The following is a 16534-nucleotide window of genomic DNA, read 5'->3' as shown; positions in this document are numbered from 1 at the left end:
TTTTTACAAGTTGCTTTGGGTCCCTTTTGTGAGGAAAGCAACTAATATATATAGTAAATAATAAATACAGCTACAGTGGTGCCCCGCAAGACGAAATTAATTCGTTCCGCAAGTTTTGTCGTCTAGCGAATTTTTCGTCTTGCGAATCACGAAATCCCATAGGAATGCATTGAAATTCAATTAATGCGTTCCTATGGTCAAAAAAAGTCCAAACAAAGCCAAATTTGGTACAACAACAGTTTATTAACTGCTCTTTAAAGTCACACATACTGTAAAGAGCAGTTCAAAAATTGAAGGGAAAATAAATTAACTTTATAAACAAAACATGTCTTTGTTTTTAGACAAAGGAAACAAAGTCGCGAGACGTTTTCATCTTGCGAAGCAAGCCCATAGGGAAATTCGTCTTGCGAGGCAAATCGAAAACGGAAAAACCTTTCGTCTAGCAAGTTTTTTGTCTTGCGAGGCATTCGTCTTGCGAGGTACCACTGTATTTCCACAGGTGTCAACAACTTCACTGATTTATTCAGCTCACATTCTACAGCATTGTAAGTACGTGTCCTTATCAAAGAGCAGTGGGCAACTGGGCACTGCATGGATTCTCTAATTTAGTGATAAAAAACAGAGGTCTGCTGAGTCAAATCCATCGTCCCCCAAGCTGTGCCTTGCCCCTACAGTGCTTTTGTGTCAGCCACAGGTGAAGACACACCTCTTTCATCCAAGTTTTAGAGGTGGAGGGGAGGGGTGTGATGGGTCAAGCCAGTTCTTACGTAAGACACTGTTGCTGTATTTGCTATGCAGGTATTTTGTGAGTCTTGGCTGTAATGACTGTATTTGTGTTTTGTCGAATTTAATTTCGCTTGCACACCACAATGAGTCTCCTGTGGTGAAGGGTGGCATAGAAATACCTTAATAAACAGTTGTACACATGGTTTCCCCACTTGTGACCTCAGAGGCAAAAGAGAATCATTTATTGTGGGGGCGGGGGAGAGAGATAGTTATGGCAAAGGGATATATTTGCAATCCATTTGGAGCAAAGAAGGCAGACACACCATGCAGCTCCTCCTTTCATCTTGGAAACTTGCAAGGGTTACAGTTACTTTGAGGCTATAGGACAATGAAGGATGATGGTCTGGGTGCAACATGGGATTTGAGGCTGTGGTGACTCTTTCCTCCATTTCCACTTCCATCCCCAGACATAATCTAAGACATGGGTGTGTGGAGTCTTGTAAAAGGATTATAGGAGTTCACTAGACTTGAAGAATGGAAGGCAGGCTGTGTAGACCATCTCCAATGCATATTGATACACAGCTCACACAATGCACAGTGATTCGGGGTTCCCCCATCAGTTCTACATGATAGATGTAGGGAATCATAGGTTGTGCTTCCAAAGAACAGAAGCATCCTTCCCCCTTTCAGGTACCTATTCTATTCTGGCATTTATGGCTTATTGCTCAAGAACCAAACTGAAGGTGTGAATGGACATGCAGTCTGTACTGTGAATGATCCAGCACAAGGCTCTGCCCCATGCCATTCTCCCATGCAACATCCTTGGAACAAGCCATCTGCTTCTTCTTCTGTTTTGCATGCAATGCCAGAATGGCCTTAATCAGAAATGGGGAACCTGTGGACCTCCAGATAGCAGGGGACTCCAACCTCCATCAGCCCCAGTCAGCATGGCCAATGGCCAGGGATGATGTGAGCTTTAGCCCAACAATATCTGGAGGACCCCTCCCTTCAGCATTCTTGTTTTTTTCTGATGAAAAGGAACCCTGTGAAGCTTAAAAGCTGTTTTCATGTGTGGATAAGTCATCACAGATATGTAACACAGCTACATTTGTATTGCACGATGCCATCTCAGATGCAGCGCTATGGGGCCAGTGCAGTCATGCACCTGAAAGCAATGCTCATGCATTTCTGAGCCAGTCCTGACAAACTTTCTCAACTTTTAAAGATCACCACATCCAACCTAGTGCATTATACTGATCGGTGCAGGTAATCCAATTAAAAACACATCTACTCACCTTACATACACATCCCTTGCTTCCTAAGCACATGCGTTGCTACGAGAGAGTTAGCGATAGAAATGGGCAAACGTATCAGCCAAGCATTCCAACTCACCTGTCAGAGATCTGGTAGTGGCGCTCTCATAAAGAGGGACTCCCTCCCCAGCATTGTTAAAGGCTTTCAAAGATATGACATAGTGGGAACTTGGTTCTGTAGGAGAAGCACAGACACAACACAGCTGGAATTAACGGTCTGAAAGCAGATTTTGGTAACCATCTAATGTACACCTGAAGAATCAAAGGGACTTGCAGGCTGCAGACAGGACCCTTGGCAAGAGCTCTCATGGAATAATAATAATAATAATAATAATAATAATAATAATAATAATAATAATAAATAAATAATAATTTATTATTTATACCCTGCCCATCTGGCTGGGTTTCCCCAGCCACTCTGGGCGGCTTCCAACAGAACACTAAAATACAATAACCTATTAAACATTAAAAGTTTCCCTAAACAGGGCTGCCTTCAGATGTCTTCTAAAAGTTTGGTAGTTATTTTTCTCTTTGACATCTGGTGGGAGGGTGTTCCACAGGGCAGGGAAGGCCCTCTGCCTGGTTCCCTGTAATTTGAATTTGGCTTCTCGTAGCGAGGGAACCGCCAGAAGGCCCTCGGCACTGGACCTCAGTGGAAGACCAAAAGATGACAAATTAACTGCTTTAGACCAGGCTTAGTGCTCTTTAGTTCAAACATGCATTAGGCATATATAAAGTGCTCTAAAAATCTTATAATTTTTTATAAAAAAGATATAATAGGTTTTGCCTATATGTCAGGGACTGGGCAGAAGAGGAATGGTGGAGACCGCCTCCCCAGCCTGACCCTTCCAGAGAAGAGGAAGACAGCTCAGAATTACAACAGGGGTTTGAGGGAGATCACAGCTCAGAGGTGGATGAGGGGGAAAGTTGGGAAATAATGGGAGAGGAGGAGGAGGAGGGAGAGGAAGCACCAGGGGAGAGACAGCTGATGGACACAGTGTCTTTGGAAAGCAGTGCTCTGATGGTGTTTCCTGCTTGGCAGGGGGTTGGACTCGATGGCCCTTGTGGTCTCTTCCAACTCTATGATTCTATGATTCTATGATTCATTCCAGACCCTCCCTCTTCCAGAACCTGGCACGCCTTGAAAGTAGAAGAGCAAAGAGCCGAAAGGCAGAGGGCACTTGTCAGCACCCACAGGGATGACAAATGAAGAAGTGGGAGAGATGGGGTGGGGTGGAGATTCACTCGGGGCAACGCCATTATCCAGGAGGCTGTGTCCCAAAGCCTCTCTCTGTAAATACTGAATAAAAAGCAGATGGTAAGAAACATTCCTTGTACTTGCTAAACAAGCGCAAGTTGCTAAACAAGACCAAGTGTGGGTCTAACAGTCAAGAAGATGGTTTCTGCATGTGCTGTAGAGGGAAGTGAGAGGCACATGGGGCTCATCAACTTAGGAAGGGAGTCTATCTAAGAGAAGGATAACTCTGATCCTAAACCTCCACTGCCTTGTGCGAATTCTTCGGGAGAAGAAAAGGCTAATGTGGCTGGGAAAACTCAGCCAGATGGGCGGGGTATAAATAATACATTTATTATTATTATTATAATTATTAGGAGTAAAGCCTACACAAATCCAGACTAGAGTCTGTAAAATGGTTAGATTTTGCCTCATGTGCCTCCTTCCAGCAACTCCTGCAGTCAAGCTGGCGCCAAATGTACTCTGCTTTCCTTTGGACCACATCAGCAAGGTCGAGAGGGGGATCTTGTTATCTGGGCAGCCCAGGACTTCCACACACACTGCCCAGGCTTGCACCCCAGGGAAGTCACTTCAGTGTTGTTAACACAGCAGTTTGACTTCACACCCAGAGGCACACTCCACTGTCTCTCAAGACAGATGGATGCCAACAACACAGCTTGCACCCAAACAAATTAAATGCAGCCCTTTAGTCATGTGACCTGGTGGCTGCATAACAATTCTGGGGTTTCCCTCCTAGTCCTAGGACTGAAAAGGGAGAAAAGGAAGTTCATGTCTGGTGGCAACTCCTGGAAGGCTGCTACACATGGTGACCTGTGTTCAGCTTGGTGTAATATAAACTGACTGGGATTGTTTAGAAGCTGGCTACATGTTACACTCATCATGAGAGAATTTCTCAGACATGAGCTAGGAATTTCCAGTTGAGAATTCTGAAGAAGAAGAAGAAGAGGAGTTTGGATTTGATATCCTGCTTTATCACTACCCTAAGGAGTCTCAAAGCGGCTAACAATCTCCTTTCCCTTCCTCCCCCACAACAAACACTCTGTGAGCTGAGTGGGGCTGAGAGACTTCAAAGAAGTGTGACCAGCCCAAGGTCACCCAGCAGCTGCATGTGGAGGAGCAGAGACGCAAACTCGGTTCCCCAGATTACAAGACTACTGCTCTTAACCACTATACCATACTGGCTCTCATGAAGCCATCATTGGAGATAGGAAGAGAAGGTTGCTTTTCCCCATCAGTGATCTATCCTTACATTCTTATATCTCTGTTAACAGCTGATCATCCTTGCTCCTTTTCTTCCAAATGCCAGTAAAGAAGAAATAAGGAAAGCAGAATGAAGGGGAGAAGTGGCTAGGAACTCGATAATTCCTTCCAGCATTGGTGCTGCTTATCTCTTAGAGAAAGCCATCAGAATTCTCAACGGTAAGAGCTCAGCTTACACATGTTGCTACTTTTAGCATGAGTGTAGCCACAACCTTGACAAACCAAGTACAAGAGAGTCTTATTTATTTCCATTCACATCACAGACATGCTATGTTACAGGAGCAATATAACTTTAGATTATTGTTAATTGCTACCTGCCTGTTTACTGAGTGATGAAGTCTCTTGACCCGTTAATTCTTACTTCAGGAGAGGAGCTATATCAGTAATGTTCACTTTTAAACTTTCCTTCTTACTAATACTGAGATCTTCTCAAGTGCTCAGCTGCCTAAATAATGTGGATTCCCTTGACTTAACTCTCGGGCGCCGCATATTTCACTGGAGCATGACAGAAGAAATGATTATAATTTACAAAGTATTGTACTAATGAAAATCACTATCATCATCAAATGAGAACTATCCACATCTAGCAAAGAATATTTTGAGGTGCTCAATTGCAGGGAAAGGTTGTAGCTCTGTTTTGTATGCAGAAGGGCCTGGGTTCAATCCTGGCATCTCCAAGAAGGCCTGGGAGTGTTCCCTGCCTAAAACCTTGGAGAGCTATGACTAGTTAGCATAAACAGTACTACACAAGATGGACCAATGGACCAATGGCTTGATTTAGTCTGAAGCAGATTCCTGCATACCTATTTAATTAACTCACTGGGCAGTTGCCCCCCCCCCCCCCGTTGTGATTTATTTTTGTATTTGGCTTTAGAAGTTTAATAACATTGATGGAGATCTTTAATACAAATAACTTGGGCACAATCCTGATAAAAGATAGACATTTTTTTATGGCTGTGATGCTGTGCACATTTACCTGGGAATCCCATTCAACTCACTGGATTTGCTGTACATCCCATAATTTCAATGAGGAGGTTAAGCAAGGAGCTTCACAACAGGGGACATATTTAGTCAAATTGCTTAATTTTGGTTTGGATAATGCCGTAGTATTGCTGGCCAAATATTCTCAAAAAATACCAAGCGAAACAAAGCAAGACATATCCATTTTAAGCAAATAGCGGGTGTCAATTATGCAACATTCACCCACTCATTCTTGTAGCACAGATCAGAAGGGGAAAGTATATATAAATACTGGGGCATCGGGGAAGCAAAAAATATCTGAAGATCATGCATCCAACCCTACAAAGCAAAAATACCCAGGGATTGCTGCCAAATATTTGCAGATGAATCATCTTTATTCTTACCCAGATAGCATTGGCCCTGATCCAGTTTTTATGAGCATACAGAGGATGAAGCCTGCTAGCAACAGGCAGCTAACAGTAAGGGAACAGGGATAATAAATAAATTCAAATTGTTCACCTTCCTCACACCTTCTCTTGCTGCTTCCCCTTGGCTCCTGGTAATGTGCTTCTCAGAACTACTAATTCTAATACGGTGCTATCTGGAGATCATCTATGACTATGATACATCTAAATTTCTTAAATTCTTGAGTGGGACATGTCTGTAATACCCATTGAGCTAGTTGGCTCCTCAGCTTGCTTAATACTGTATTGTGAGGCAAAGCAAACTATTTAATTAACTTAAATACAAGCAAATCTCTCTCTAGCTGCCCAGCTTCTAAGCTAGCACCCACCAAGGCAATGTCCCAGACCAGCTTAGCTTCAGCAACATGGCAGCCTTCAAGACAGAGGTGGGGAATCACTGTTGGGCAGTGGACCAGATCCGACTGATGTCAACCTTCCATTTGTCGGAAATCAAGCCTTTATCAGGAGAAACTAGCAACTCTCCCAGGCACCCGGCTTGGTCTCCTGTTGACCTCCCTGTCTGCTTTCCCAGCAAGATCCAGGCAGAGGTCGCGATAGGCGATCCTTCTCAGTGTGAGAAGAACACACCACTCTTTCCTGCCCCCCCAGGCAGGGGAAAGAGATAGACAGAAACGTATTTACATGCCTTTATTTCTGTCTTTGCAGCGTTACAGAAAACACGACTGCTCTCTTCAAACTCCAACAGCCGAGAGAGTAACTCCTCCTGTACTTCCTGTACAGCTCATATTACACTCTGAGCTAATTCCAGTGCCCTCTGCACTGTGAATTGACTGTCCCTCTGTTTCCCACGGAACAGTCCCAACATTCCCATTATGTTTTGCTTTCAAGCTAGCAGTAGCTCGCGGCTGCATTGCTTCAATATCGTAACACCATTGGCCACATTTGAGAAGTGGGTGGAGCTCTTTGCCTATCAATCACCTGCCATCATAACATGGTAACAAGTCTCTGGGCGAATCAGGGCAGCTTACAATTGGCACCAACAGTTAAGGAGCACCCAATGCAAACTGTGGTTGCAAAAGAAGATTGGGAATACGCTCTAGGGCTCCTAGTTTTTTCCTATACAGCCATGGCTTTATCTGTCCCATACCTGATGTCACACGGAGTTCTTGCAGCCTGGACACTGAGGTCCAGCTCCGAGGGCCTTCTGGCGGTTCCCTCACTGCGAGAAGTGAGGTTACAGGGAGAGGGCCTTCTTGGTAGTGGTGCCCACCCTGTGGAACGCCCTCCCATCAGATGTCAAGGAAATAAACAACTATCTGGCTTTTAGAAGAAATCTGAATGCAGCCCTGTTTAGGGAAGTTTTTAAATGATTGATGTTTTATTGTATTTTTAGTATTCTGTTGGGAGCCGCTCAGAGTGGCTGGGGAAACCCTGTCAGATGGGTGGGGTATAAATAATATCCATAGTTGTCGACTTTAAGATTTGAAAGTAAGGGATCAGCAGCCTCGAAAATAAAGGATCAGCAGCCTCACCTGTTTCGGGGACAGTCTACGGGATATCTAACAATCCAGGATAGCAGCGGGAAACGGTGCTGGAATAAGGGAATTTCCCGCAAAAAAAGGGAAGGTTGAGAGCTATGATAATATCAGAGGTTCCTCAACTGTACTTCAGACCCTGAGGCCAGGCTGTTCTGTGTCTATGACTGCACTGGGAAAATCTAGCATTACCTTCTTGCCTCCCTTTGCCAAGATATAATTCAAGGTAGTTGCACGATTAGTGATACATATGACCTTCCCACCACCACCTGATGGGCAGAGAATGATGGGAGTACTTAGCATTGGAAGGTTAAGTTTTCAAGGCACAGTGTATCTATCTTTGCAGCGTATGAGTTTCCCCCTAGTGTACAATATAGGAGTCACTGGTGGCAGCCAACCACTGGATCAAGGATCCAACACGCTTGACATCATGCCTAGTCCATGATGCTTAGAGTCTGGCATTTGCTGCAGTACTTAGCTAGACTGGATCTGGAGAGCTCATGAGCTTGCGAGACTGACACCCTTGATTCAGAATTCCATATTTCATTCCAATTTATAATCCCAGACATGCTCAGGATGATTAATCCTATTATTCAAATGCCAAATGAATCAATATTACTTATTTTACAATACTGCTTAATGATTCCCTGCCCCCATATTTTGTAATTACTTTTATGTTCTACACGGATACATTTGGTTAATGTTACTAATGAGATGGATGGCGTGCTCCTTGCCAAAAAAAGTGGGGGGGGGGAGAGAGAGAAGTGAAACTTTTTTTTTTTAAGGCTTCATGAATTACCAGAGCAGTTATCCATTCACAACACTTGAGGGCGAACGGATCATTTTCGCAGCATTATTCATTCCATTGGCATTCACTGCAGCCTTATTGGCCAAGCAGAAACGATTTGGTATTCATGGAGATGGATGCAGAGATATATTCATAGAATTTCCACTATTAACTTTCCGACTAAGGATGTGATTTGCACAGAATGAATTTGCACAGGGTTGCCTCCCACAAATGAACATACGAAGAGCTGGGTGGGTGAGGTTAGCTGTTTTGAATCCTCAACAGCCACAAACACAGACCTGCTGTCTCTATAGCAACATGCCTGCACTCAAAAACTCTTCCCGTCCCTCTGTAAGAGGAATTTCAACAAACACCTTTAATGGCTGGGAGGTCATTAGGGAGAGGAGTCTGCCACCAGTGTACTCCATCAAGTTGTTTATTTATTAATTTATTTCAAGCACTCTTGTCCCACTCTTCAAGCCAAAACAAAATTCAAAAGGAAGGCTCCTAGAGTGGCTTACAAATTTCACAGATGCAAATTTATAATCTGATGCACATGGCATGAAAGGAAAGGAGAGTAGGAGGAAGGAGGGAAAAGCAAACTCAATGACAAGTTCAAAGCCATAGGTAGGCAAATTATGGCCCGGGGGGGCAGGGCGGATCTGGCCCAATTGCCTTCTAAATCTGACTTGCGGGCAGTCCAGCAATCAGCATGTTTTTATATGAGTAGAATGTGTCCTTTAATTTAAAATGCACCTCTGGGTTATTTGTGGGGCCTGGCTGGTGTTTTTACATGAGTAGAATGTGTGCTTTTATTTCAAATGCATCTCTGGGTTATTTGTGGGGCATAGGAATTCATTCATTTTTATTTTTATTTTCAAAATAGTCTGGCCCCCCACAAGGTCTGAGGGACAGTGGACCGGCCCCCTGATGAAAAAATTTGCTGGCCCCTATTCTAAGCACTAGTTTCTATCACCATCATCTCCCTTCTACCTAAGAGCTCATCCTTCAACCCCAGTCCATCTTCCCTAAACACATTTGCCTGCAGGTATCAGAACTCACTTGGGGTTACTGCAGGGACTCAAGCATCTTTTCTAGCCAAAGGGCATGTTTTGTTGTCAAACCCTCTCTTGACTACAAAAGATCTCTCATATGGTTCATAACCTGGTATCCAAAATCCAAGGCTGACAATGGTCCATTTCACCATACCAACTCTTTTGCAAACAGGGTTTAGGATGTTTGGCACTGAGGAGTGGGGGTTTTTTGGGGGGGCAGTGTCCTGCCCCCCACCCCCACCGGCCACCTGGAGCAGGTGCACAATAAGTCAAGAATGACACAGAGCCCACCTTAAGAACATATCCCCCTTTAAAGAACCTTTTTAATCCTATTAGCTGCCTTTAATCACATTAGCAGTTCTCATTTATTTTTTTTTCTTTTAAATGCAGTATTAACATAGCATTAACCTCCTATCATGGTCATGTTCGCCAAAGCAGTTAATTCCCCTTGCTGCCTTGAACCACAGCAAGACTCCGCTTCTGCGATGCTTCCTTCTTCCATCTTGCACGGCGCCCTGCCTGAACAGAGTTCTGAAATAATCCTGCCTCTCAGGAAGGCATAATCTCTGTTAATTAAACCCCTCTTTAAAATCTGACCTCATCTTTTTTTGTTCTATTATAGTTTGGGATTAATGCAAAGCCAATACAGAGGCAAATACCTTTCCTACAAGGCCTGGAGAAACAGACAATAGATAAACCCAGGACTGATGCAGAGTTAAGTACAGCCAGCAAAGCCCCTTCATTTTCATGGGCCTAGTTGCACCCAGGGATGGAAGGATGAGTCTATTTTAGGGCCATGGCAATATTGCACGTGTTCATTCATAAATCCATCCCATCTTGTTTCTGCACTACCATGGTTTTTATTTGAAATTCAAACAAACCACAGGATACTATATATATTTTTGAACTTTTTAAAAAAGTGGTTTTCTTACAAAATGCACGTTTTTGTTTTTATTTGACAAAATGTATGTACTACTGGATTGTAATAAAACCTCTAAGTAGGTTTTAAAAAAACCCAACACCTTTCCAGACTCATCCCATTTTTGGTGAGTTTTTCCCCCTTCTAATTGTAAGTTTTAAAAACTGTTCTCAATGCTGTATTTTGGGTTGTCGTGACTCACCCTGGGACCTTAAGGTAAAGGGATGGTTAATAATAATAATAATAATAATAATAATAATAATAATAATAATAATAATAATAATAATAAAAATACCATCTGTTTATAAAAAATAAGCGTTTTCTCTTAATGTTTGCACTTTAAAATGTACTTTCCCCTTATTCACCCATTCACATGTTGGTACATTTCTAAAGCTGAGAATTGCATTGCAAAATTCAGAAGGGTGCAATATTCAAAAGACAATTATGTTCCCATCTGTTCATTAGCCCAAGGGGCAAGGCTCAGGTCCGTTTGCATCAGAATTCACAAAGATCAAATTCCTTAAGCATGCCTAGGCACACCTAATGTCCCCCAGGAACCTGCTCTAAATTGTGCATGTCTTAGTTAGGATCCTGTTGAGTAATTGGTACCTGGGCCTAGCATGCATCTTTGACTTGGACACATTTTCATCCCTCTGGCTTGAGAGTAGAGTGTGGGAGAGCTAGTCCACAGAAGCCTTTAAGGTCTGGGGAGTGCCCACAAAACTGCTCTGGCGTGCTGCTGGCTGGACTCCCTGCGGTTCCCTTATTTAGCAAGAACCAGCCAAATCTCCACTTGACACATCTCAGGTCTGCAGTTCAAGACTTGCTACAGCTTCAAGCCCAAACATCTCACCTCCATCTTCCATGATTGCCCCTGCCCTACACCTTTCTCTTTTGCTGTCGTTGGCTTGCAGCACCCCAAAATCTGTACTTCCCCGGTTCAGAATATGACTCTGTCCAGAAGAGCACCAAAATTGTTATCTGCCTGCCAAATTTAAATGCTGCCAATAAATGGAATATCCGAGAAAATATAGATTTCACAGGAAACCCAACTCCTTAGCAACAAAGTTATGGAAACTGGAGCTGTCTTCTGACGCTCAAATTGAGTGTTAAATATGCAGGGATCTACACCAGATTGCAGGGTCCTACAATGTGTGGGGAACCTCCCTGCTTCAGGCAGTCACCCTGAAATTTGTGGTTGGTGTCAACAAAGCCCACCAGGGAACATCTAGCATGTTCGTCCCTTCACATAATCAACACACTATCCAAATACCTGAAGGGTGCACACCTGTCCTAATGCTTAGCAACAGTAGCTTATTTTCCAGAGGAAGAGTGGTTATTTGGATGGCCTTGGGAAAAAATACACTTCTCAGGATCCCTATATTTCATGGAGTCCCTACATTTATAGGACAGAGGGAGGGAAATGAAAGAGGGGGCGCGGTGTGGCTTGGCAGCACTGAAAACATTTGTGGGAGATGTGCTGAAGCACTCAGACCCCATTGTGCTGCAGATGATGCTACTGAGGCTGTGACAGGATCTAAAGGCAGAACTGAATTAGAGGAGGGGACAAGCTCTTTCCTCATTTTTACAGATAATGGCCCAGTTTACTGAATCCAGTTTGGAACCGAGTTGTTGGAGTTATTTCCTTATGGCATTAGAAATGCACATGGACACATCACTCATTCTGCATTGAGGGCCTCTGCAAAAGCCAGATGGATGCCATTCTGTTTGTATACACTCACTGTAACCAACAACTTGCATAGCAATTTGTATGTGTGTGTGAAACCTGGGCAGGCTTCCAAGTACAGCTGGTCGACATATTGCACAGATTCTATGGTATTCTTAAACTGAAATGGTTCTCTTTTAAGAATTGTGGCAAATTTAGAAAGTATGGAAAATTGAAGTCTAGTTCTTATGGGCATGTCAAATCCCTGTCTGGGCTATACCCACTTCAGTACCCAAGTGAACTGAAAGGCTTTTTAGCCAAGCCACCTGCACCAAAACAGATGTCAGTCATATGGTCAGGTGGGGGGCAGATAAAGATGGAGCTGTACCATAGAGAGCTGGCACTCAGCTGATCTTAAAAAAAAGGTAAAGGACCCCTGACAGTTAAGTCCAGTCATGGACGACTCTGGGGTTGTGGCGCTCATCTCACTTTATAGGCGAAGGAAGCTGGCGTTTGTCCGCAGACAGCTTTTCCGGGTCACATGGCCAGCATGACTAAGCCGCTTCTGGCGAACCAGAGCATTGCACAGAAATGCTGTTTACCTTCCCGCTGGAGCAGTACCTATTTATCTACTTGCACTTTTCATGTGCTTTCAAACTGCTATGTTGGCAGGAGCTGGGACTGAGCAACAGGAGCTCACCCCATCGCAGGGATTTGAACCACCAACCTTCTGATTGGCAAGCCCAAGAGTCTCAGTGGTTTAGACCACAAATCTTAAGTGCAGGCAAAAATGAGTCACCTGACGCTGTTGTGATGACAGGTGGTTGACAGATGGTGACCCGGCCCACCTGTCAAACCAGGCCAATGGGTGTGCTTGTGGGGGGGGAGAGTGGGGGGGGAGAGATAGATAAGTACCCAACCTCCTACATCCAGCTGGAACCAGCTCCCCACCCTTGTCCTACTTGCCTCTGACCCCCTGGCATAACTTGTTATTCTTATTCCCCTCCAACAGTTTCCCAAACTTAATCCCAGCATGATTTATACTTCATGCAAGGGAATTGCTCTTGGACTGATGAGTAATAGGGAAGTTGACCCAGGTGTCGCTTTCCAGTGAGGTGGATATTAACACTTCACGTCGGCACTGCACTGCTCAAAGACTTTCCAAAAGGCCAAGTCACCGGTGAGTTATTACATCAACAAGATGCCTGGACACCCGAAAAGCCTTGATGGCTCTTCAGCAAACACATTTCGTGAGGCCGAGGGCATGAGGGAGGTAACCCTTCCTTGAACTACATGCTATTAAGAAGGTGTCGTTCTGATACTATGATAGATTTCAGAGGTCTCTTTGTGTGCTGATGGACACAGATGCCTTCCAACGGAAGACCTTAAAATTAGGGAGCCGGGCTCTCGTTATAAATGCTTTCTGCTTCGCTAAACCATCAGGCACATTATATTAATGCAGTTCAAGAGATTAACAGTAAATCCCATCTTTAAGGTAGCTTTTAAGATGTCAGCCCATCCTACCTCACACCTGCTCTCCAATTTCTCACACGAGAGACATCCCGAATGCCTCGTAGCCAAATGCCAAGGCCTTTTAAAGGCAGGCTGGAGCCTGAACACACTTAAAAGGAAGTCGAACCCCCTGTGGAGGCATGAACCTTTACAACTCCCACGGTGCATTGCAACTTTAGTGCATCCGTTGAAGAGCGTAAAGCTTAACCAAGCTTGGGGAAAATAAGTAGTCTGCATGTGGCATATAAGGTTTGGAATCGATGCAACAAACAGAATGTTAAACTGGCCAAGTTGGAAGGCAAGTAGTGAAGTGAAGAAGAAGAAGAAGAAGAAGAAGAAGAAGAAGAAGAAGAAGAAGACGACGACAACATATGGAGAAATTAATTAAAAATGAGCCACCGTAATCTGAGAGGCATTGTGACTTTGGGATATAAAGTGCATTCAGCATGTAGCCCTGTGTGCAAACATTAATGCACAAGTTGTGCCAGAGTTTTCACAGTTGCTTTGCCAGAAATGAAAAACGAACAGCAAAACATGTTAGATGGTTGCATGAGCAAAACCTAAGCATAGATATGAAGAGATTCCAAGCCAGTTTCCTGCTCTTTTGTGTGCACGTCTTTAATATGGGTGCCATGGCCCTTTGCAGTGTTGGTTTAGAGCATTGGTACAAAACTCTTCAGCCAAAAAGCCTTCCAGAGTGGCTTACATACAACAGGTTAAAACAAGACAGCCTCTCTCTCTTAGTTGGTAACACAACACAGAAAGAAAATGGGATGTGGAGGGAAGAGGGGGAAAGCAAACTCAGGCATTGAAAACAGTTCTTCTGATGCCCAACAGCAACTGAAACAGTTCAGGGGCAAAGGACTCTTCATGGAGCTGGTCTTTCAGCCGGGTTGATAGAAGGAGCCCTGCTTCCCCTCTCTCCCACTGAGGCAGCCTGCTGAAATGGCTGTTTCTAGCTTAGACAATTACAGAAGCTCTCTTGCATAGGAAGAAAGAAGGCAAGGAGAACAACAAAAGATTTTCTGCATACAGTTTTCCTGCTGGATGGGGAAGTGCATGTGAATAAGGGCCTAAATTCATGTCAGATGTGGAAGCAGATTTGGGTCAATACAACAGCATGCATCTGAATGTGAAACATATGATCCACATTTGAGCAGGTGATGGTATGCGTTTCTATCAGTTTTTCAATATGGGCAGGTGTACAGCAAATTATTTGCACACAGGAAGTCCCAGTGTGATTTCCTGACCACAGGTAGCAGTTGATGGGAAAAACCTTCAAAGAGACCATTGGAAGCTGCTGTCAGACAGATTATACATTACTAGGTTAAATGGACAAGTAGCCTTATCTAGTTTAAGGTAGCATTCTGTGCTTTCTAAATCTTTTGCCTGTTATTCTTCATTTTACTGATTTATTTATGAAAGTGTGGGTCTCCTTTTACATGCGTCTCAAGGCAGTTTACAAACATACAGCAGAATACAGTTCTTCTTAAAACCATACAGAAAAAACAGTAAAGATAGGGTTGAAAACAATACAAAACGAATACTTGAGACCAGTGCTTTTTTCTGGGGGTATGCAGGGGTACACATACCCCTAAACATTTTGTGAATCTTTGTACTTTTGTCCATTTGCTGTATTTATTTCTCCACATTTGAACTATAAAAGAGTGATTGCCTTGAGTCAAAATGGGAGTACCCCTAAATATGTTTTTAGGGGGGAAAGCACTGCTTAAGACAGGGACAATTTTTAAAGCCAGATGGAAGAGCTGGTCAGATCCTCACCCTCCACAAAATCTCTCACTTCTTCATGGGAAGCAAAGATAATGGAAGCCACACTGAAAGCCCTGCTCTGGGGCCCTATCTGCAGTACACATTGAAAGCAATATCATACCCCTTTAAACATTCACAACTTCCACCATTATGGGAACTGTGGTTTGCTATGGGTGCTGAGAGCCATAAGGAGGCCTCAACCCGCCTCACAGAGCTACAAAGGAAGAGGGATTGTGTTAAGTTGTGGGTGAACATATCAGACGACACAGCGATTCTTCAAACAGCTCTTGTTTATTCACAGGCCAAAACAGAACTGAAGTGAAGGGTTCAGTCAGCCTGCTTATATAGAGCTCCAGTACAATGTAACTTAACAATTTTCTAAAACTATCCAATCACTGAACGTCACTTTCTATCCCTTATTTGCAAAACTATCTACAGTAACCCCCTGCTGGCTCAGGGTGAGAACTTCAGTACATAACAGATTGATTGTTAAACTGCTCTGAGAATTGTAGCTCTGTGAGGGTTCATTTTATTTTATTTTATATTGAAAGTTTTCAGTGAGGAAACTAAGGGAAGGAAAAAAAGGGAAAAGAACATGAAACTGTGATACTGAAATTGTGATACTGAAATTGTTGTTAGGGTTTCCTAACAACTCTCAGCAGCCTTAACAAAGGGCACTTTGCAGGATTCTCTGAGGAAAGCCATGCCACTTTCAAGTGGGACCTGAGTTACTGCAGAAGCGGCTTCTGCCATTTTAGGGATGTGAATGAGAAACCTACTCTGTTTCTGATTGGGTGTCAAAGTGCTTTTTACAAAAAATTCCTTTCATCTTTTTGTTATAGCTCTTTACATCAAGGGGAAAAAAATGTAAAATAAAATTGACGTGCTGAAAGTACACTTGACCCTCGCAGGTCAAATAAATATAAAGTTAAAAGAAAGGTATATTCGCTGAGCCTTTGATATTCATTTTGGCGTGCTCAATTGGAACGGATCTGTTCTCAGGTTGTTTTATCAGTATCGCTCCTTATCTGCCTTTTGTTGTATTCAATGGGGGTTCTCTCTGCCTTTTTTTCAAGTGTATCGGTCTCCCTCTCTGGGTATCACAGACTTCTGATGAATTGAGGACTGTGAGGATCAAATTCTATTTGTCTTCCTGCAGGGAAGCAAGACAGGGACTTTGTCATGAAATCGTGAAGCTTAGGCTCTCCACAGATCAAAATCCTTTTGGTTTATATAGCTAGCTGTCAGCCCAGGGATTTCTACACCAGAAGTGGGGAAGAGGAGGGGGAGAACAGGGACTTCAATTGCTCCAGTGTGTTTCTGAGCACAATTCAAAGTGTTGGGTGCTGAC

At 43.5% G+C, this 16534-nt stretch overlaps 1 protein-coding gene across 4 annotated transcripts in view; it reads right to left on the bottom strand.

Moving 5' to 3' along the window:
• DCC (DCC netrin 1 receptor) overlaps positions 1-16534 on the bottom strand; it is a 948093-nt gene that overhangs the window by 106319 nt on the left and 825240 nt on the right. For all 4 annotated transcript variants that reach the window (XM_082241768.1, XM_082241769.1, XM_082241770.1 and 1 more), the window contains one exon: positions 2119-2214. In XM_082241768.1, coding sequence (XP_082097894.1) covers positions 2119-2214 — 96 coding nt within the window. The remainder of the gene's footprint in view (positions 1-2118; positions 2215-16534) is intronic.

The sequence above is a fragment of the Podarcis vaucheri genome, assembly GCF_965113315.1.
Source record: "Podarcis vaucheri genome assembly, chromosome: 11".
Classification (NCBI taxonomy): domain Eukaryota; kingdom Metazoa; phylum Chordata; class Lepidosauria; order Squamata; family Lacertidae; genus Podarcis; species Podarcis vaucheri.
Note: the sequence above shows the minus strand (reverse complement) of the source record. Positions and strands in the feature narration are given on the sequence as shown.